Source organism: Clupea harengus, chromosome 12 (genome assembly GCF_900700415.2).
Source record: "Clupea harengus chromosome 12, Ch_v2.0.2, whole genome shotgun sequence".
Lineage (NCBI taxonomy): Eukaryota > Metazoa > Chordata > Actinopteri > Clupeiformes > Clupeidae > Clupea > Clupea harengus.
In genome coordinates this window covers 21,987,408-22,010,100 of record NC_045163.1, presented here as the reverse complement: position 1 = coordinate 22,010,100, position 22,693 = coordinate 21,987,408, and the positions used below count along the sequence as shown (strand labels likewise).

General features: G+C 45.8%; 2 protein-coding genes across 3 annotated transcripts; one reads left to right on the top strand and one right to left on the bottom strand.

Annotated features, from left to right (window-relative positions):
* Nucleotides 1-332: 332 nt before the first annotated feature.
* Nucleotides 333-22,184, bottom strand: ift74 (intraflagellar transport 74). Of its 2 annotated transcripts, XM_031577851.2 has the most exons (21): nt 22,025-22,184; nt 21,317-21,456; nt 21,039-21,174; nt 20,867-20,915; nt 20,656-20,754; nt 20,477-20,537; nt 20,280-20,339; nt 20,088-20,149; nt 14,852-14,990; nt 14,444-14,506; nt 13,930-14,073; nt 13,387-13,427; nt 13,165-13,244; nt 12,408-12,410; nt 12,061-12,114; nt 11,848-11,945; nt 11,347-11,473; nt 4,425-4,588; nt 2,174-2,299; nt 1,398-1,458; nt 333-797 (listed from the first exon to the last, which is right to left on the bottom strand). In XM_031577851.2, the coding sequence occupies exons 2-21, from the start codon at nt 21,434-21,436 to the stop codon at nt 682-684; spliced, it is 1,803 nt and encodes a 600-aa protein (XP_031433711.1). In that variant the 5' UTR covers nt 21,437-21,456; nt 22,025-22,184; the 3' UTR covers nt 333-681. The 2 variants fall into 2 exon arrangements, with proteins under 2 accessions (XP_031433711.1, XP_012685661.1); XM_012830207.3 differs by lacking the exon at nt 12,408-12,410.
* On the top strand, nt 15,794-20,189 carry LOC116222852 (leucine-rich repeat-containing protein 19). The gene is made up of 5 exons (XM_031577852.2): nt 15,794-15,968; nt 17,488-17,582; nt 17,866-18,385; nt 18,605-18,787; nt 18,954-20,189. The coding sequence occupies exons 2-5, from the start codon at nt 17,502-17,504 to the stop codon at nt 19,346-19,348; spliced, it is 1,179 nt and encodes a 392-aa protein (XP_031433712.1). The 5' UTR covers nt 15,794-15,968; nt 17,488-17,501; the 3' UTR covers nt 19,349-20,189.
* Nucleotides 22,185-22,693: the final 509 nt, after the last annotated feature.

The window sequence follows — 22,693 nt, the reverse complement described above, 5'->3', positions numbered from 1 at the left end:
GCACACACACACAGGGGTACACACACACACACATGGGTACACACACACACACATGGGTACACACACACACACACACACACACAAAGGGAGAAACAAAAAACAACTCAGATTCACTCCAACTCCAATTCTGGCAGACCACATTTCACGCTAAATCCTCAAGTACTGGCAGGGCCGGACAGATGAAGCAAGACCTGGCTCTGACAACTCCTCCCGTTCTGCCCTGTCTCTGTGCAGCATCACTAAAGACTAAAGTCTTTATTATCACTATATCCTTCCCATGACCAGATCCATCAAATCAAATACAGCAGTTCAAAGGAATAAAACCACAGGCATTCTTTCACAAAAATGTTTATTGAATCAATATTGTAATATACATATAAATATTAATAATACAATCCATAAATGATACTCATGTATTTATATTTTTTGGAGGTATAAAATGAATTTCATAGCAGTTCATTGTAGTTGCGTTTTATGTATAATAATTCAACCAGTTTTGACACCAGTTAAGTCATATAGTATGCATGTAAGACAACTTTGATGTACATCCATATAGCGGATCTTTCTAAATGTGGAGTAGTGTGGTAATTAAGGGACGGCCCTGTCTCTCACAGGAAGTGTCCGGGGACAGACTGGCGGAGCCGTAATGGATGCTGTCAGAGACAGGAAGTAGGGGGTTTCTCAGCCACGGCTGCCCTGCAGGACCTCGATCAGGATCTTGTTGTAGTCACTCAGTTGCTTGGTGACGGTCTTCACCACGGGACGGTAGTCACTCTCCATGCCTTTGGAAGCAATGACTGGAAGCAGGAGTTGAGTTGAGGAAGATTGAGGGTTGAATCAGGCCATAGATTACCAGACTGTTCCTCACAGACATGCACAGGGCAGCTTTCATCTGCTCTGCCCTCTTCAACATGGTTACACTGACAGACTAATAATAACCACTGTACAATTACTCCCGAAATCATATTGATTTATTTCACCCTTCATACTCATACCGTCAAATATTTATCCCTGCACTTCTTGGACTCTCCACTTCTTTGCACTATTGTTGTGTTAAAATTCACAGCTCCTGTACATAGGCATTCCTCCTTGTATATACTTTTATTTGACTTCTTAGACCGTTGCACTGTTTGTATTGTTTTGTGTTGTGATGTATATTCTGTGTAAGCACACTGAGAGCCACTTTACCAAGTCAAATTCCTGTGCAAACTTACTTGGCCAATAAAACCTGATTCTGATTCTGATAAAACCTGATTCTGACTACATTCAGACTCACTTTGTAATGTAACACTGCAGCCACTATCTTAAAGGTTCAGTTTTGCTGTTTTGAGTTCAGTGTCGTGCTTTTGTGATGCGGTCTTGAATACTCAGTTTTGGGATGGCAAAAAAAAGGATACACTCTTTCATGACAAAGTTGTTCTGTTCGTGGTGCTGCCATTTCCTCTCCAGGTTAGTGAGCTGCAGAGAGAGAAAACGCACACATTAGAGAGAGATAGAAGTTCTTCATCTGCACACCTGCAAATGCAACCGTGGCCCGAAAACTCCTCCACCACCATCGCACATCAACCAGTGCAGGTCATGTGGGGTCACCCCTGGAGCCTGTGGCCGTCTCAGTCACGTCAGATGACCCTGTGACCCCTGCAGGGATTATCTGGGGTCAGTTCCATCCTTCCTCTATCAGCACGGCCCTTTAGTTGGGACAATCTGCTGGCCTGCGCAAAAACTGCTTCCTCTGGCTGATAGTCTCCTGCTCTTGCCAAGACTGTCTGTGAAAGCCCCGTTAACCTATGGAAACCCATTACTGCAGCTTCTGGAGCCACAGGGCAGAGTTACTGATTGGCACCAGGTGATGATGGGAGGCCTTTACTATGTTTCTATACAGAGATAAACTCTATCGTACTTCATGTGATCGGCCATGCTGTGTTCACCTCTAGATGCATTCAGAGGATGTTCGTGAGGACACAAGTTGAGGGGGGTTTAGCACAAACACTGACTAGAGCTGGGACGGGAGCGGAGGGACTGTGTAGCTGTGGGGGTGTGTGTGTTTGTGAGTGAGTGTGTGTGTGTGTGTGTGTGTGTGTGTGTGTGTGTGTGTGTGTGTGTGTGTGTGTGTGAGTGTTCAGCGTGATGACTTGAGTGTTGAGGGACTGGGAGGCGGGGCAGTAAGCGTCACCTGAGCGTGGGTCTCATTCTCTTGAAGCTGGGTCTTAAGAGCTTCATACTCCTGGTTCATCTTCGCCATCACCTTTTTGAAGGTGTCCCTACGCGTGGTGAGGGAGACTTGCTCCTCCTGCAACCTCTGAGATGGAGAGAGAGAGAGAGAGAACGAAAGAGATGGGAGAAAGAGAGAGAGAGAGAGAGAGAGAGAGGAGATGGGGAGGCCAAGTAAGGAGAATAGATGTAATTTATCGAATTCTCGAAAAAGAAACAGCTCATATTCAATCCAGTCACATTACATTTCTTTTTGCTTTTATCAATTTATTCACTTTCTAATCATAACACTTTCATTATTCTTTATCCTGCCCATACAACAAACAAACGATGCGTGACGTTCGTAAATCAAAACCTGGAGAGGAGACGACTGTTTCCTGAGAGTGCATCTGCACGACCGCGCGCGCGCGTGCGTGTGTGTGTTTGGACTCTCAGGAGCCAGGGAGGCTCTAGGAGGAGCCCAGCACTCTGGGGGGTTAGTCAGGAGCTCTTCAGTGGAAGAAACATGTCTTCCTGGTGTCAAACACTGCAGAGAAACCTGCATCCTGTCGAAGAAAGGCCCCCTCAAACCCACCCCCATTCCCATTTCTAAGTCTTTTCTCTGATAAAGCAAAGAGATGCTTTTAAGGCCCCCTCCGCCTTGCCACACACACACACACACAAACACACACACACGCATAAACACACACACAAACACACACACGCATAAACACACCCACACAGACACAAACAGACTCATGCACAAAGCACACACACACCGGCAGAGCACACCCATGCACCCAAAACACACACACACACACACACACACACACACACACACCGGTTCCTATGGAAACATTCCTGTGAGTTGTCTGGCGGGCGGGAACAGGCCTATCGGTGTTTACACTGCGCTGCTATCTGCTGCTGGAGAGGCAGCCTGGGAAGCGGGAGCACGTCGGATACGTCTGTCAGGGCGCCTCTCCCGCAAGACAGAGGAAAAGGTGGCTGAGGAATGAATATTCTTCCTGTGCCTGTGCCTGGAACCAGAGTCTGAGAACAGAGAGAGGGAGCCTTTATCTGGTGGCCGTCTTCAACCAGCCCCAAATCTCCCGTAGCAGATGGTGGCACAGGCTTTCCGAACGCCGGGAGGTTTTTTTTTTTTTTTAGAGGTGTGAAAATGTGAAAGCCCAGATCTTATCTTCATGTCTGTGATGTGTTTGTGTGTGTCTGTCGTCTGTGTGTGTGTGTGTGTGTGAAAACATGGCTGAATGCACGGCTACAAACACTAATGAGCCTGTGTTGTTCGATGCAAACTCGATGAAACATGCCTGACTACAGATTAAAGCCACTGGCAGACAGCCAAGTCATATCAATCCACACCTAAGTCAACAAATACACACACAAAATACCTCCAGTGCTCTTGATCAGATGCATCAGGTGTGTAGAGCTAACTATGAACATGATTAGACTGACTAACCACCCTAATCAGGTGTGTAGAGCTAACTATGAACATGATTAGACTGACTCCCACCCTAATCAGGTGTGTAGAGCTAACTATGAACATGATTAGACTGACTAACCACCCTAATCAGGTGTGTAGAGCTAACTATGAACATGATTAGACTGACTCCCACCCTAATCAGGTGTGTAGAGCTAACTATGAACATGATTAGACTGACTCCCACCCTAATCAGGTGTGTAGAGCTAACTATGAACATGATTAGACTGACTAACCACCCTAATCAGGTGTGTAGAGCTAACTATGAACATGATTAGACTGACTCCCACCCTAATCAGGTGTGTAGAGCTAACTATGAACATGATTAGACTGACTCCCACCCTAATCAGGTGTGTAGAGCTAACTATGAACATGATTAGACTGACTCCCACCCTAATCAGGTGTGTAGAGCTAACTATGAACATGATTAGACTGACTCCCACCCTAATCAGGTGTGTAGAGCTAACTATGAACATGATTAGACTGACTAACCACCTTAATGAGAGAAACACTGGCCTGAATCATCACCCTCTAACCCCCCCTAAGACCTGAGAGCCAGGGCAGTGCAGCGTCCCATGTTAGAGAGTTATAGAGCCGGACGTCTGGTCTCGTGCAGCGCGGCGTCCCCCGTTACAGAGCTAGAGAGCTGGACGGCTGGTCTCGGGCAGCATAGAGTTAGAGAGCTGGACGGCTGGTCTCGGGCAGCATAGAGTTAGAGAGCTGGACGGCCCCTCACCTTCTTCTTGTCCTCTCCGGTGGCCTTGAGGGCGTCGAGGTTGCTGTAGGTCTGCAGGCCGTCGTTCATGTGCTGGATGCGCTCTCTCAGGCTGTCCAGCTCCGACGTGATCTTACCCTCCAGCTGCTCCACCTTCTGCAGGTCCTCCTGGAGCCGGTGGTTCTCTATAGTGCACACACACACACACACACACACACACACACACACACACACACACACACACACACATGCAAACAAGTACACACCCAGAAACAAACATAAGAACACCTGTGCACAACAACACATATTTGTACATATTTGTTAACCAGCCCTTGGAAACTGTATGACTGTTGTTTTTGGTTAAACAACGGGGGGAAACCATCTCTTGATGATGACCATAATCCCACACTTACACACATAATTAACGTATGCGCCTACAGGGGGTGTTTCCAAGCTCGTTACGCCTACGCCTAAAGAATACGACTCTGCTCCTTTTCAGCACCTCGGCACTGTGGAGAACTGAGCTCCTATTCCCCCTAAATGTGTCACTCGAGCTGCTGTTCACACTGCCCTCGCCGCTACGCCTCAACCGCCAGTGCCAGGGAACACCCGAGACACACCAGACAGTGCTGAAAGCTCCGACACAAGCTGCAGGGCCAGAGCTCTCTTCACCTAGGCCTCCTCAGTCCTAACTTCCAACAGTGCTGGAGGCGCTGCCTTTCAAACGAAACCGGGCCACTTGGTTTCGCCATTTCGCATAAAACTCCCCAATTCTGCTGACAGGCACTGATCGACGAGCTTCTATTTGCTTTTTTGACATTGGATTCGGCGAGCAAGTCTTCGTTTTTCTCCAAGCCACGGAGGACCCTCTGCGTATTGCGCAAGTGAGGAGACGAACCCAGTGGAGGTCGAGGCAAGCACCTGGACAACGGCCACGTTATTAATGCGCGGAGGAAGACACCCAAGCCACCTCCGTGACCGGAGCCATAACCCCCGGCTAGAACATGAGAGCCGCGCGGGCGGCTCCAGACTCATCAGCCCGGCCCTCGCGGAGCACCGGGGAGATTCACCGCAAGGCTGGAGCAGCTGGAGGAGCCCAGCGCTCAGGATAGGGGATTCAGTTTTCCACTGGATATTTCATTTTTCATTTCGTTACAGTTCATAGTCGTATTCTTTTATTGTTTGCTGCGTTGCACAAACCATATAAAACTGATCCTCCGGTACAAGTCTTAGCCAAGTCTATGGAGGCCCCACTCAATCCCTTCTGGCAAATGTCAGCACGATCAATGGTTAAGCACTGGGCGGTCAAACCCCCATAAAAAGAATGCAAAAGCTGGGAGATTGAGATGAGATATACCCACTGTGTGGCTGGCTTTGAATTTCCTCTGTTTATTCTCTTAACTGCTAAACTTGCTGCAATCCCCCCTCTGCTAGTATCAGACCCCACACAAGCTGATGGAGAAATCCTCCATCACCTCTTTTCCCCCCACCCAAGCATGCTGATTGCAAAACCAAAGCTTCATGTCCCTATGCTTTGTGGCAATGACACTGCAACAACATCTTAACACATCCTTGCAAGCCGTCCCCTAGTCTGTCTGTTAGTCTATTGACACCCCCCACCCAATGCCTCCACCCAAACACCCCCACACACACACACACATACACACACAGACACACACTCCACCCCTCCTCTGAGGCAGAGCTCTGTTGCCCCTGCTACTCTCGGGGCAGGAAGAGGAAGTGGGCCGGTTCCTCCTGATAGGCAGCCTGCCGGCCACACTGTTTGCAGAGGCCGCAGCGCTCGGAGCGGCGAAAGACTCACAAAGTGCCCCATCAGCACTTCTGTGCATTCTCTGCCGCTTCCTCCTGGGGTTAGCCTTTTACGCCGGCTGCACAACTCCCCCTCCACCCTCAGACACACACACACACACACACACACGTACACCCCTCGAATATAATCCCTCAACCACACACACACACTCAAACCCCTCTGCTCTACTCCCCACCCCAGGCACAAACACAGACACACATCCACCCCTGTACTGTAATCCCTCAACCACACACACGTACACACCCCTACAACCCACTCCCCAAACCAGATGCACACCCACACACACACACACACACACACACACACACACACACACTACAATTCCTTTCTTCCACCCCCTCACATACACACAAACTGCTACACCACCCCACACCACCCACCCCGAAGGATTTCTGCAGACTTCCAACCCTTGGGGGATGAATGTCTTGGCTTCGGTTACCGAAAATATTTATACAGGGACGTTGCGGATGCCCAGTTGTGTTGAGCAGATAATCGTCTGTTTATTAATACTGTGTACTTCACCTCGGTGTACCTCTCCGCCGCTCCCCTGCGCTAAAACCTCCCCTAGCATACCTCAAACCCACACAGAGACCCAAAGACCTCTCCGCAACACATAGGGGCCTTCAAAGCAAACCCCACCACTGGGCACCAATTAGCTCCCCAGTTTTACGGCGCTGTGAAAAGTCAGCTGCCGCAAAGCCAAATAAATAAGTGAAAACGAACAATGGCGGCCCCGGCTTAGAATAGTCCGAATAGCGGAAGTGTCGCGGCGGGTTTTCTGCGGTGGCCCTGATGAGATAAGAGATGTTTTTGGGGGGGCTGGGGGGGGTTCATGGTATGTACAGGGGGTTGGGGGGGGGAGGGGCCTAACACAAAGGAAGGAAAGCCTCTTGGCTCAGTTTCAGCAGCTCATTTGATAAATAAGAGTTTGAGGGGATGGAGTTGGGGGTTGGGGGGTGTGCAGGAAATGGGGGCCGGAAGGGAGTCTGCAGGGTGGCAGAGCTCAAGGGGGACTGGCTCAGGTACACTCCGGCCTCAGAGGCTCGTCCTGCTCTGGCGATGGGGTGCCACACTAGCCTTGCTGTAAGACCTGCCTTACTGCAGTTCAGGTCATAGGTCATACCCCTGACCCAGGGTTTCTTAATCCTGTTCCTGGGGACCTGATCACTGAATGCCTGCCGCCCCTTCCTGCCTTTCCACACGATTAGTAACTACAGTGATTATAATGCATTCCATCATCTACATGAGGTGAGCTCTATAAACCACCAGCGCTAACACGATTAGTAACTATAGTGATTATAATGCATTCCATCATCTACATGAGGTGAGCTCTATAAACCGCTCCTGTAATGACCTCAGTCAGGTGTGGTGTGAGTGGGAGCGGGAGTGGGGACGGACCTTAAAGACTTTTCCACAACCTTTTCATTTTAAAGTTTCTCAATCAGTCTTCCCATGTCAAATTGCTTAGCTCAAGTAGTACACTAAACACTCCCACTAGTTTTGATATGAACATTAGTCTCTGTCCTACTGGCCTTGCACAGCGTCTAACCCTTATTCTGTCAGTGCTGCAGAGCCTCTAAGCCTTATTCTGTCAGTGCTGCAGAGCCAGCAGGGCTACTTAGGCTGCTGTAACAGTAGCGCTATTCTAAGTGGCAGTGCTGCTGTAACACTAACGCTACTCTAAGTGGCAGTGCTGCTGTAAGACTGAATGACTGTGTCTCTGCTGCTGTGAGGGGAGCATAGCCGGTAGCCTGGGTGCAAGTGCAGCATGTTGTCTGGCTCGGTCAGTCTATTTCTCCCAGATCAGTTCTCACTGATATATTTTTATCTTATATATTGTGGGTTTTGTTTTCTTATGTGTAGTACTTTTTCTTATGTGTAGTACTTTTTGTGATCTAATTGTTTTGTTTCTGTTTTCTATTTGTTTTGATATTTAATTTTTTGTGATTTAAGTGTACAGCACTTGGTCAGCGTGAGCTGTTTTTAAATGTGCTATATAAATAAATATGACTTGACTTGACTTGACCAGAGCAAATTCCAGGTAGGTGTAAACCTACTTGGCAATAAAGTGAGGGAGAGACAACAAGGCCAATCCCGGCATGGAGGTTGCCCTGCCCATTCTGGTGGCGCGCCTCTCGTCTCTCACTTCTGTGATGCTTTGCCATAGGGCCACTTGGTGGATCCTCCAGAGCCAGCAGGGCTACTTAGGCTGCTGTAACAGTAGCGCTATTCTAAGTGGCAGTGCTGCTGTAACACTAACGCTACTCTAAGTGGCAGTGCTGCTGTAAGACTGAATGACTAAACTGGTCTTGTTTGGATCCTCCACCAAGTCAACGGGAAGGTAAATACAAGGTAAATTACAAGGTAAAACAGTTCACCAAACTGTAAGGAAAGGCAAATTAGCCACAGATTAGCCAACCGAAAACCGAATTTCGCCCGAAATAGCAACCGCTAGCAGACTCAAAAAACATATACAACTAAATATTTTACCCTATTACATAAACCAAACAAATCTAAACACATGCAATACCCCCCTAATCAACTAAACTGGGCTACAGACAGCGTATGTTGTACCGTGAAGGAGTGCGACAGATCCCGGGTACAGCATACGGCGCGTCCTTCGACTGTCACCAGAAAATTGGGCACTGTTGTGCACCCCTACAAAGCTTATGACTAAAATCTAAATAATATACTAAATAATATTCCTATACACCTAGCCAGGCAGCCTCTCTCTCTCTCTCTCTCCCTCTCCCTCTCCCTCTCCCTCTCCCTCTCCCTCTCCCTCTCTCTCTCTCTCTCTCTCTCTCTACTTTCATATCACATTGCTAATGCTTATAATAATACTGATAAAATGGCCATATTGCCTACTGCAAATCTACTAGCCAAAGGTATCTCCTTATCTGTTTCTGAAATAAATGTCTACTAACAAAAATGTTCTCTCTCCCTTATAGCATGTTCCAATTGCTGATGGATGTGGAAACATTGCTCCTCACCCCCACTACTCCTCATCTACGCATATGGACAGCCAAACTCCCACTCACTCTGTTCTTTTCTTTCTCTCCTAATTTATACTATCTTCGCTATGGGACGCTGCTGTAGTCTCTTCACCCGATCCACCTGTAGAAACCTTCGGCAAATTGCACCCACCGCCACCGGACTGCTTTACACTTACTCTACCCCATACCCTATGCTAACATTTATATACAATATATATTATTGCCACCACCGACATGTTTCTCTGTCCCTACCCCCCTTACCCCTGTAACAGTAACCCTAGTGTGTAGTGTATACCCACTAAACTGGTCTTGTTTGTATCATGTATTTACCACCGGATGTCTGTATATATATTATGTAGATCTACCAAATGCAGGCTGTGCACAACGGTGGTTGTTTCCCTTCCCCTTCTGCCACACAACCCCCCCCCCCCCCCCCTTCTAATCTCCACCCGGCCAACCTCAAGCAGATGGGTCCCCCCTTATGTGCCGTGGTTCTGCTTAAGATTCCTTCCTGACTAACAGGGAGTTTTTTCTTGCCATTGTGCTTGCACTAAGGGGGTTCAAGCTCTGGGCTCTGTAAAGCGCCTTGAGACAATTGTATTGTTATGGCGCTATATAAATAAAATTGAATTGAATTGAATTGAATTAAATTAAATACAATTCTGATTCTGACTGGGATTCACCAAGGGAAATTAGTCTCTGGTTAGACCAGGCTACTGGGTATGCTCCCCCTCACAGCAGCAAACACAGTCATTTCAGTTTCACAACATCAAATTCCCTTTGTGAATCCCAGTGAGAACTGGTCTGGGAGAAATAGGCTGGCGGATGTCGTCATGAGTGTTTTAGAAAATTGCATGTTGATTAATAATTTCACATTAAACATAAGCATAAACATAGCATCTTATAGTGATTGCAATGAAATGCATTTGCTTATTTTGGCACGCACTCTGGCGTGCGGTCTGCATTCTCAATCAGGCAGACCAGGGTCCGCTCTCGGGTTTGGAAAGCAGCTTTCACACCAGCAAAGCAAACTGAACTGAGCTGAGCTAACTAGTTAAATGGACACGGGTCTGGACCAAACCTCTCGAGTGTGAAACCGCCCTAAGACCCCACTGCGCTGCCACAACACACACAGCACAGACATACACCTGCCTCTGCAGTTGAACCTTATTTGTCAAAATTATAATTCAATAGTTTACTTTACAGATACCATCCTCTGAAGTATCAGCAACAGAAGCTTTAAATGTTACAGTTCAGTGGGTCCTCAAACATAATATATAGTGATAACTACTGCTGTCAGTTAAACGCGTTATTAACGGCGTTAACGCAAACCCATTTTAACGCTGTTAAGTTTTTTATCGCGAGATTAACGCGAGAATTTTTCTTGGCCTCGCAAACGTTGTAGTAGGCTAACGTTACGGTTTGAGTGAATGGTGAGCGCGATACGGCGAAATGGATGATAAAAAGCTTCTGAATGGAAAGTTTACTTTTAAAAGTTGTGTTGTGCAAAAGCTTCACTGTTGTCTGAAAATGTCAACAGGCAGCTGGCTGAAAGCAAAGAAGTAGTAGGCTTACCTTTTATTGGTAACCTAACTGTTACCGTTCATTGTTTCTGAAATAAGAGGCCTGACTGCTATGTTCCCAGCAAACTTGAAAAAAATATATATATTAAGCCATGGTTTAACTGCACTGTAGGCTGAGTCCTTGTTTACTTAAAATGTGCACTTTATAATTTCATTTTGTACCGCCCTGTTTGGCAATGTTGGTTTTCAATAAAATAAAACATTTGCATAAAGCAAGCCAATCCACTTTTCCATGTTGATAAGGGCATTAAAATAAAAATATGAAAAAAAAATAACAAATGGACATTTAGAATAGATGCAAATTTGCGATTAATCGCGATTAATTTTGAGTTAACTATGACATAAATGCGATTAATCGCGATTCAATATTTTAATCGTTTGACAGCACTAGTGATAACCATGGAATACAGGCAACAGTATTTAGGATGAACCAGAAGTATATACTACTCTGGCTCTTTGTTGAGGACAGATATGTGAAGGGAGTATGTGAGGGGAGTATGTGAGGGAAGAATGTGAGGCTATGGGGGTCTGACCTGAGGACAGGCCTTTGGCTGTGCTCTCGGACTTGTACATCTCTGTCTCTTTGAAGCTGAGGTCCTCCTGTATGGAGCGCAACTCGTGAGCCGTGACCGATGAGATCTGCCGCAGGCGCGTCATGTTCTGCCCAACAGAGAGAGAGAGAGAGAGAGAGAGAGAGAGAGAGAGACATGTGATGAAACACTGGCTCATCCAGGGACTTTTGACTGACAGGGATTTTAACATGAGTGCTTTTGGGATCTGGCATGGACAACCTTTTGAAGTGTGTATCGTGAAACATAGAGGGATAAGTGTCATGAGGGATACTGAGATGTATCCCTGTCCATTTGGTTCATATGCCAAAAACTTGGTTTAAAAAACACAAATTTGGTTAAGGCAGTTAAGGCAGCCAAAAACAACAACAGCCTCAAGTGGATTGAAACCAACTGTCATCAGAAATGCCAGGACTATAAACACGTCAACGCAGGCTAGTCTTAACGTCTGTGGTTTTCACTCACCCTGCTGGAATGTTCTAGAAGGGCCACGACGTTGGCTTGGGTCTGCTGATGGCGCTCCAGCTCCTGGGCTTTGGCTTCATCAAAGGTCTCCAGGAAACCTGAGACACAGCCAGACCTGTTAGCACCATTAGCGTAGCGGCAGAGTTTGCGACTCTGAAGAAGACACGTCACACACTAGACTACGCATGCAGAAGATGAAGGGAGTCCACTGACTGTTGATGTTCTCCTCTTTCTTCTTCAGCTCCTTGTACTTCTGGCTTCGCTCCCCTGTCAGCACAAAGCTGGTTAGTGGAAATGGAAGGGCTGTGTCTTGCTCCTACTCTGCCTGCTATGAACGCTACACAATGTAATTGCTAAAAACAAAGAAGACATACTGTATCTACAAGCCATCACAACTTTGAGGATAGTTTCTACGCAGCTTTGGGGATCACTGTGTCTAGGCAATCGCTTGTCTCTCTAAATATCTGTATGGGCGTCACACTCACGGCTACAGACAAAGGGAAAAGCAAGGTAGTGTACTGGGGAGAAGAGGTGATCCGAGCCCTAGTGCTGTCTCTTACCATCTGGTCATGTAGTATGATAGGGAGGCAAAGCAAAAGAGATAAGGAGGTGATAAGAGAGCGCATGAAGCACCGTGAGAACCATAGACATATACAGTATAGATCTATATATCTATAGATCTATATATGTCTATGGTGAGAACCAGCATTCACACAGCTCATCGTGTCTGCTTTTCACTTCACCACCAGCTGATTTGTGTTTGTGCTCTTCTTACAGAAGACTACACTCTGTCTATCTGCGTCACCTTAGGCAAACTTTCCCCCTCGGCCCCTCCACCGCCCTGGGCAGGTCCTCCCCACCCTTCAACTCTATTGTTTCCCAGCGGCGTGTTGCACTTCCAGCGTCCCGGTCAGGAGCAGTGGGGCCACTTAAAGGGAGCCGCTTCCAGGCAGGAGCCCCCCGACACGGGGAGGACTGCAGGACGCCCGAGGCCAGCAAAAGGAACTTCTTTCTGGACAGCGTCCAAACTCGTTGGGATTTATTGCCTGCTAGTCATCGTAACATTTTTTTTTTTTTTTTAAACGGCACAGCCTCGGCCTCCTGGCAGCGTCCCCACCCTGGCGTCTTACGTGGGGGAACAAGCCTGACATCAGCCCCCACACCTCCACCTCCACCTCCACCTCCACTCCTCCTAATCTCCTCTGACACCTCCACCCTGTAAGCCCCCCTCTACCTCCTCCTCCCCTTATGGGAGTAAGGTACGCCCCTGTGGCTCTGGAGGGGGTTCGGGGAAAGGATGACCTGCCTCTGCCTCACCTTGGCTCTCCTCCAAGTCGTTGTCCAGCTGACGCATCTCCTCGTTGACCTGGCTGATTTTCTCACGCATTTCTGTCAACCTGAGAAAAAGTTAAGCTTACTGATGCTAGTGTAATGAGGGGGGTTTGCCCCTCAGTCTATTTCAACATGCACTTTAATGTCTTCATGACCCTGTTCACAACAGAACAGAACAAAACGGCCTGCATATCACTTCACACTTACTGTCTCTCCATGCCCGCTATTTCCTGATTATCTTCTTTCACCTGTAGATGAACAACCACGTGTCAAAAGAGCAACACTCATATCTAGTTTCCACGGAGCGCAGACACAAAATGAGTCTTCAGAGGTTATTATCTGAGCGTGGTTTTCTGAGGCCAGTCATCATGAATAGAGCCTTTATCTCCAGTCCTGTGACAGATAACTGCTGGCAGCCAACATCAGAGTCATGACTGAGGAAAATAATAAAACCAGTGCGGTCCCCTATTAGCACCCACAGCCTCACCACTCGCAAAGGGCAAGCACTGAAATAACCACAGAAAAAACAAGGCCTGCATGTTTTCATGATCCGTGGTCTGACCCAGGCAACAACAACAGAACAGGTTCTTTAGGACCTCAGGTAGTTCCACATTTTCTCAATACCATTTTCTCTCTAAAACAGTTGTGTGACACACATGTGAAAGGCTTTGGGGGGGGGGGGTGTTTGGAGAAATCCAAGCTCATCTTTCTAGGCTAGGACAAGACACAGACAGTCTCTGAGCTTCTCACCTGCTTCAGCAGCCTCTCCCGCTCCTCCTGCGGGGAGCCCATGCTCTTGTCCTCGGCCAGCATGGCGTCCCGTCGCAGCTCCAGCTCCTGCAGACGCTCATGCAACAGCACGGCCTCCTGCTTCACCTGAGAGTGAGCCATCTCCTGGGAGAGGACATATGACAGAAAGTAACACATAAACAGACAGACAGACCGACAGACAGACAGAGAGACAGACAGACAGGACAGAAAATAGACAGGAGAGCAATTATGGGAAAGACAGACAGGGGTATAGGAGTGGGGTAAACTACTCAGAGGGCATAATAAAGGGTTTTTTTTGTGCTCGGGCCATTAGGGACAAAACTGTCTATCTGAGTGGCCAGTGAATTCAATGGGTTTCAGGTGAGCTAGGCCTGTGACTAAGTTATTTCAAACTGTCAGAGTGCACAGCCTGTGGTGGTGTTTGTGGGAAAGGTCACAGTGGTTGTGATCAGACACGTTGGTGAAAGGAATCTGAGGCCTGAACTGAACTCACAGCTTCAAACACCTCCTTCCGTGTGATGAGGGCGTCCAGCTCCTCCTGACGAGCATCGAGTTCCTGAACAGAGAGGGACACAGATCAAACGGAGAACAGGAAATCAATTTAAGGTTGTCATGCAATCTATCAGCATGTTCTCTAGGCTTGCTGGAGCCAATGATTCTCTTCCCTATCTCATATCATAAATCAGTAGCTAAGTGTGAGGACTGGAGGGAGGCAGGAGTCTGCTACTTGCATTTAGCTGGCTGTGACTGAGGGGTTACTGAGGGCACTTAGGGTTCAAAGAACGAGGGAACATTCTACGCCGACATTTCCACATATGACAAGGCGGAAGCAGAAGTACTTTTTGACGGTGACAAGGATCATTCACCTCTCCTTATCAGACGGCTATATGACGTCTCTCACCTGCAGCAGTTCTTCATTGTTGGCTTTCATGTCAGCGTACTTGGCTTGTTTTTCAGGGGACATCTTTTTGATGATGTCCTCAGCGGCCTGTTTCTCCCTCTCTATGTCTTCCTCCACCGCTCGGATCATCTCCTCCTTCCTAGAACCCAACAACAAAAAAAGGACATTTGTTTAATTGCTTAGGTATTTTGGACGCACTCACCTGACTTTACAAAATATACATGTAGGCATACCTGGGTCACATCCCAACAATAAAAAACTAAAACTTCAATAACACACATGATGATCGTAGATACCAATGCTTCCCTGAATCTTTCCTGAGCCATTGACAAAAAAGCAGTGGAAAATAAAAAATGAATAACTGAAACGGACTTCCCCTCATAGATCCGCTGATAAAACACAACTACAGATATTTTTAAAGTTATATTCTCTAGTCATTTTGTACCACAGATAAATGGAGACTCAGTCAGGCATGGGTAGAACATTTAGGAACAAGGTTTTATTCTTTACAATGGTAAACACCAAGGGAGAGAGAGCATGGCTTCAAAGAAAGATCCACTAGCTTCTCTGATTAGAAGAAAAGAAGTCTCAGTTTAAGTCTCCTAAGTCTGATAGAAGAGGGTCTACACTGAGCGGGCCACACTGAGTCAGGAGAATCACCAGGCTACCACCATGATCAATTGTCATCCTGGCAATTTAGAACAGATGACTAATGATGCAGAGAATGCAACTCTGAACTCGCTCTCACACTCTGACACCACACCAGAGACATTCCATTCCCCTTATCTCTCAAAGCACAGTCACACATAGAAATGGCCTACTCATGCACACGGATACTTACTCACCCTTTCACATAAGTAAACTACATATAAACATAAGAATTGTAAGACATTAAGTCTGATTTGTAACTCCCTCAAGTAGGTTGTGATATATATATATAGATTATCAGCTCTTGCCCTGCATTGTTTTTACAATTCACCTACCTCAGTGAACTTTCTTCATGTGATCAATGTTTAGCTAGAACATTATGGCTTCTTTTTATTACAGAGACCAAAGGTCTTTTGCAAGCCCCATTCCTGTAAGACATCTCTAAGCAGGACAAATATTCTTCCTCAAGGTAAGGCACGTTTAAACATTTAGGAGTTTCAAACTAATCACAGTGTTGTGAAGCTAAATATATTGCTAAATATATTAGATAATTGTCAGTATGTATCCATTAACAGAAAGTAGTATGGAGACATGGGATTCGGGAGTGTCGTGATAAAGTGTAACAAGTTCACAAGTGGACCTATGATAAGAGTTGCATACTGCTTGAGTATACTCTTTAACAGACGAGGGCTCTGGAGTCGCTCAATATGATACAGCCTTTTATGTTACATGTCACTGTCAGGTTCTGAACGATAACAGGCATACTGTTTGGGTCTACGGATACAGTGTCATGCTTTCCCCGTTCTTTTACATCGTTTCTGAGATTGCCATTTTGCAAGATGTTTGATATGCTTCCTTTCATCTGCTTACTCTTTGAAAGCAGCTATGTTGCTATTGATGGAGTTGTATCAGCCTAAATTAAATTACAACCCAGACACCCTTTGCCATTTTAGACCGTTAAATCCTATTGTGATATTTATTCTCTCAAAGCAGTGGTGGATAATTTGATTTCAGTCAATACTCTGAAGAAGTCTTATCCTGTTTTACAAGATTATTCACAAATTGCTTAGTCAACAATACACAAGATTGTTTTCTTGAAGACAATAATTACGGCAGTAGATTTCCCTGACACTGTACAGCGCGAATTCAACAGTTATGTCATGTTCATAGAGGTGACTTAGGACATGTGTTGCCCTATGTCATTCCCTACAGTCAAAGGAGTACTGTTTCTTACTGCTCCTTAAGATGGTCACACACAAGGTGAGATTCCAGCAAACATGTGACACTGATTCTCTAAGCGCTCACACACACACACACTGATGGCAAGCTGCATGGCAATAACTCCATGTTTGCTACATCAAGATCAAACGGACATCTGTCCTCGACTCTACCACTCCGCTAATCCGCCAGGCAGAAAAACATCTCTCCTGTGAGGACTGGGGGGAGAAAAAAATAAAAATAAAAACAGTGGCACTTTGTGCTCCTCGCCAGTTTGCAGAGACCATGGATGTCTTTGTGACTGGGTGGGAGATAACAACAACAGCCACACAAATAGAGCAGAGAGGAGAAGGCATGGAGCTGGAGCAGCGGAGGACAGGCGAGTTAGCCTCATAAACCAGTAGACTCACAAACAAAGACACTCTTTGTGTGGCTCTCTAAAGAACGTACTTTTACTGCAGGGGTTATGCGTTATTCTTCAGGGGAGGAGGCAGGGGGGGTATGGGTGGGGGTGGGGGGGGGGGGTGTTCTCTCATAATTCCAGCCGACAAAAACCAACTCCGAGTGTGGATCGACTGACAACGGCGTCCAAAGAGGACAGCGAGCTTAGCGCACTCTGTGACGGCACCATAACACCTTGAGAGTGATCGAGATTGGCACCCTTCTCTGTGGTGTGAGATGAGGGGGGTGAGATTGTGTGCTGAGGGTGTGATGCAGTTGTGATGTGGCCGTGTCCTGAGGCTTGTTTCCTTTCTGTGACATGACTGCAGGTACAGAGAGGATCATGGCTTTGAGTATACTGCTTTTGCTGTGCATGGGAACGCTGTCGTCTTCGACTGATTCAGTGGAGGTCAACACCGCGCAGGTACCAGTTCTTTAGAGAGCTCTTGTTGCTGGCATGATAGTCTCACTTTAACATCACTATCTAGCCATTTCCAACTACACAAACACTAACGGCTTGTATTAAAAGGATGAAATGCGACCATGGGAGGCATAACTCAAACTTTCATTAGATTACCCAATGCTATTTTGGCTGCACTACTTCAAATAAACTACATCATGCACTATTCTAGCGTCTGTTCTGGTATTTGGATTATCTTCCATGTTTATTCCTCTAAACAGTGAAACTTATTTCCCTTCTCTCTAAGGACGCTGTGGATGCCACTAACAAAATGTTGAAAAACATCTCAAACACTTTTCCCCAAAATGTCTCTAAGCTAAAGCTGAGTCAGAACCTCATAGAACTGTCCGGCAAAGATATGGCAATTCTGAGCACATACAAGAATCTGACTGAACTCCATCTCGACGGCAATGCCATCACTGCCCTGCCTGCCAATCTCCTCACCAGCCTCCCTGAGCTGAGGATCCTCAACATCTCCCACAACAACATCAGCGTGCTGGAGCCCACGGCCCTCTCTGGGCAGACCTCCCTGACAGAACTGGACCTCTCCTACAACCACATAGTGTCACTTCCTCGGGGGGTGTTGGTAGGGTTGCCTAGGCTGGAGACACTTCACCTGCAGGGCAACAGTCTCAAAAATCTGGAGAAGGAAACTGTCTTAGCACTAAAGAAATTACATCGGTTGGTTCTGGAGGACAACCCCTGGGAGTGTTCTTGCGAGTTTGTCAGCCTCATGAGAGTTTTTAACAGCTCTGGTATACTACGAAGTAAGTGACAATTCAGTGTAGGATTCAGTCCTGTCCACAGTCTATACTATGCAGTAAACAGTGCTGGATAATAGGATGCTGACATCTACTGACCTTAAAGTGTAGTGCAAGAGACTATTATCTGCACACGGGAGGTCTATACAAAGTTTGCTATTACTTTGTTGTCATGTTGTTGAATGTTGTTGTAATTGATTCTTTTTGAATATGTATTTCAAACAGGTACTCAAGCAACGTGTATGACACCACCAGAACTGCTTGGCAAAAGCATCCTAAACGACACTGTGTGTTTCTTAAAATCATCGAAGGCACCTTCTCTCACGGTCACTACATTGAGCACTACACTCAAAAGCACACAGAGCAGTACTCCACCAAAAAGCAGCAGCGACAGCCTCTCAAGTAAAGGTAGGAAGATCCAGAAGTGTTATTATCAAAGCGTATGAAAATGTTGCAAAAGTCCAAATTCTATTCGAACAGTAGAATGGGACTGCTACAAAATGCCCTGCGAAACTCCAGCATCGTCCCTTAGACTGTAAGAACTAAAAAAAAATGTCCCGTTTCTCTTCTCTAGACCCAGTGAGTGGTGAGGGCACTGGCAGCGGTGGAGGAACCACTAATGGGGGCATCCCATTGGTCGGGAACACCTGGAAGTTCCTGGTTGGGGTGGTAGTCATCGCCCTCAGCACGTCTGTGCTCATTGTGTGTGCCGTGAAGTCACCCTCCTGGTACAAACTGCTCTTCAACTACCGGCACCAACGCCTACGCGAGGAGGAGGGAGCCAATGTCTGGGCCACGGGCCGGTTTTCCAACTTCAGCCTGGAGACGGAGCAGACGGAGACCAGCGCCCATGAGCTGGAGGAGGGGCTGGACTGCGAAATGCAGGAGGACGAGATGGAAGACGAGGACGGCTTTATAGAGGACCGCTACATCGAGCCGGGGGACTACAAAGACCAAAATGAATCCTGAGGAACTGTGATGTCTGGTATGTCTAATCGGACGAGCAAACTGAGACAGCAGAGGGCTTCCACGTGGGATTTTGAAAATAAGTGAGCCATCACCTGAATATGTAGGACAGTGTCTGGAACAGGCTCTCTCCATCTAGGAGGATGTGTCTGTATTTATGATATGAACTCTCCACATCCAAGTGGCCCTGTGACCTGATAGAGCTCTAAGCCATGCAGAGACCGCTGTGCTATGCTGTATCACTCATCATGCAGTGGAACTGAACTAAAAGCATAACTGAAATCGTTCATGATTCCTAAAGATGCAAGTGAGGGGTATGTGTGTTTTGGTGTGTTGCGATGAGATTTTTGGAGAGCACTGTTTTGTGCCAGTCGAAAATAAGATATCAAAAAAGGTTTTCCTAGGTGGACACTGTATTGAACACCTGAATGTGACTGATCAATTTCTGGTATTTGAAAGTTGATGTATGTATGATGACATCACTGAATTTAACCTTTAACAGGTAAATTCCAACACATGGAAATGCTGATGTTCAATGATCACCGTTAATGTTTACTTCCTGTTCTTAAGCAACCCTGCCTGCTTGTCACTGCTGCAGCGGATATACTGTGAGTGTAAATGTGTTATCTTATTCAGCACTTTAACAGAAAATTAATCTACATTTGACGGGCTATTATAAGCCACCAGTCTTTTCACTGAAGAGAAATAATAAAAAAAAAATGTATACATGTATCAAACTTACTCTCTCCTCTCAGTAAATATGACATCCATGCTTTTGGCCTCTCTGTCATTCTGGGCTCTCAACTGAAAAAATTAAGAAATAAATATATGAATATATCAGTAATCAGCATCCTACAGAATATGTACTGTACATCCTAGCGTACATCCTACTCAGTACATATCTACACATGTCCATCCCAAGAAAATCACTTACCATGTTGCAGTCATTCACAACTTCTTCCATCTCTGTGTTGGTGTTCAGTTTGTCAACAAGCTGAAATTTCAAACACGCCATTATGTTCCCAGTTTTAGATGCAATGAAAACAGCACTCAGATAATCAGTTACTTACAATCTCTCATTAAAACTGAGCAGTCACAATATGTTTCTCGAAATTCCAAGCACACATTTACCATATTGTAATCTGCCAGTTGTCCCTGAAGATCTTTTAATTCACCTGCAAGTCCCTCAGCTCTAATGGAGATGGCAAGATGAAGAATCACGATAAAAAAAAATACTTTGGAGAAAGGGGTGAAGCCTGAACCTAGGGTTATCTTTCAAACAACTTTCAAACAATCAGTAGAGCATTTACCTTTTCTCATATGAAAGATAAACCGAGTTCTCCTGGTTGAAGGTGTCAATCTCCTTTTGCAATTTGCTGCACTCTGTCGTTAGTTCATTGATTTTACTCCTAGGGGGTTTTAAAGGGATACGCTAAATATTATTAATACCGCATTAATAACAACTCAAGATTAATTAACTTATCCACAAAAAGCAATAAACTATAACACCATTTCACTAACCTAAGTAACCCAAGGTAGTATGATTTATCCAGAATTTGTCTCTGTGGCCCTGTTGAAAATAAATACACAATTCAGAAAACAGATATATGGTCCGTTATCTGAGATTTTATGTTATAATCATGTAGCAGAATTCCAGGACGTAATAGTGGACAGAGACATATCAGAAAGTGACCTTTCATTCCAGTCTTCATCCCACTGAGGCCCTGCTGTGTCACAGGCCGGTCTGCCACCTTTATTTGGGCTGACAGGACACCCGGGGTGGCTATGGGACCTCCTCTTGTCCCCGGACGACCTGTACCTGGAACCATCTGTCAGACCAACATCATCATCATCATCATCATCAATCCTATCCTCATCACAATAACACGTGAGCCTCTAAAAACGTGAGCACATGGGTACGTGGCTATTGTCACAAATAAATGGCACTGAAATGGGGTTTACTTTACTTACCCCTGTCCCAACTCGGATGGCTGTCTGTGGTGGTCTGATTGTTGTTGGTGGTCTTCCTGTCCCTGGTACAAGAGACCCACGACTCATCGGTCTACTGGATGGAGGTCGTTGGCTTGCCATTATTAGATCACGTTGGCTAGCTAGAAATAAATGGTAACGGCATTGATCAAATCACAGCAACTTCTTCACTTCAATTCACGATTGTCGAAGTAACCTTAGGCTATATAACATACTTATGATGGCTAGTTAGCTAGGCTAGCTCTGTATACATCACATAACAAAGTTAGCTAGCACACCATCATAGATAGCGTAGCTTGGTACCTATAATTAATTATAATAGGTCAGCTATGATAGTGTGTTAGCTATCTAGCTACTAATGTTAACTTAACAAAACAAGCTAGCTCTCGATAGCTACCCTAGTGTTTGACAAAGCAACGTTAATTACTGTTTTTTCACGATGGTTACCAAATATGTGGCCGAGACAATGTGGACAGGAGAGACCAAAGCACTAATGATAGCTATCTTAACGTAGAACTACATTACAAGTCACGTTTAGCATCAGGAGGGCAAGTTATGCTAAGTAAGATGCGAGTACGTCATTTGAAATGCACATTTATAGACAAGCCTCTCTCCCCCTCATAAGAAAACATTATGATACCACGAAGGTGCAAATGTGTAAAAGTGAAGCTTTGTTATCTTTTGCATTACCTGTATTTAGCTGTCTAACTCCTAAGCCTAGCCGTACCAATGTTTTGCTAGGTTGCTTCCTTCTTGCGTCCTCTTCGTTGCTCAGCAACCTAGGGAGGGCTTACCGCCTGATTTTCTCGTGGAATTCTGCCCCCTCGTGGAACCAGCTGAAGGGATAAGAGCCTAAATGCCTGAAAACAATTAATTTTTAGGTGAGGTTTAGTTTAATTCAAGTTAAATTGAACATCTGCATTTTTTTCAAAGCTGTCTATACACTCATGCAAGTGTTTACTTGGATTTTGTAAACGTATGCGTACTTCTATATAATGCAATTTTGGATATGGGAGTTCACAAACACATCATTACATTTATTAGACATGTTTAACAGAAGGGGGCGCTGGAGGTTTGACCATGACCATGATGCTATGATGTGTCCTAAAAACAACAGCTGGAAGGATTTTTTATTAAGTTACCATATTTTAAAATCGGACCATCACTGTGGATAGATAGCAGGATTACCTTAGGTAAGGAGCTTGTCAGTGAGCTGGGATGTGAACTAATTAAACTTTTTTCCCCCAACAAATTCTAACAGCTAAGAAGTTGTAAATAGGTAGCCCTAAAAAAAACTCACATTTGTACAAGCCTATTCTCCAGAAATCTAAGATCTTGTTAACTGACCACTCTTGTCAC

What these genes read in the sequence shown, in the direction of transcription:
- LOC116222852 (XM_031577852.2), top strand. Translation starts at nt 17,502, where the DNA reads ATGGCTTTGAGTATACTGCTTTTGCTGTGCATGGGAACGCTGTCGTCT. An exon ending in TGGAGGTCAACACCGCGCAG is followed by an intron (nt 17,583 to 17,865) that starts GTACCAGTTCTT and finishes CTTCTCTCTAAG; the next exon opens with GACGCTGTGGATGCCACTAA. An exon ending in CGACAGCCTCTCAAGTAAAG is followed by an intron (nt 18,788 to 18,953) that starts GTAGGAAGATCC and finishes TCTCTTCTCTAG; the next exon opens with ACCCAGTGAGTGGTGAGGGC.
- ift74 (XM_031577851.2), bottom strand. Translation starts at nt 21,436, where the DNA reads ATGGCAAGCCAACGACCTCCATCCAGTAGACCGATGAGTCGTGGGTCT. An exon ending in GATGAAGACTGGAATGAAAG is followed by an intron (nt 20,916 to 21,038) that starts GTCACTTTCTGA and finishes TATTTTCAACAG; the next exon opens with GGCCACAGAGACAAATTCTG. An exon ending in ATAGCGGGCATGGAGAGACA is followed by an intron (nt 13,245 to 13,386) that starts GTAAGTGTGAAG and finishes ACTTTTTCTCAG; the next exon opens with GTTGACAGAAATGCGTGAGA.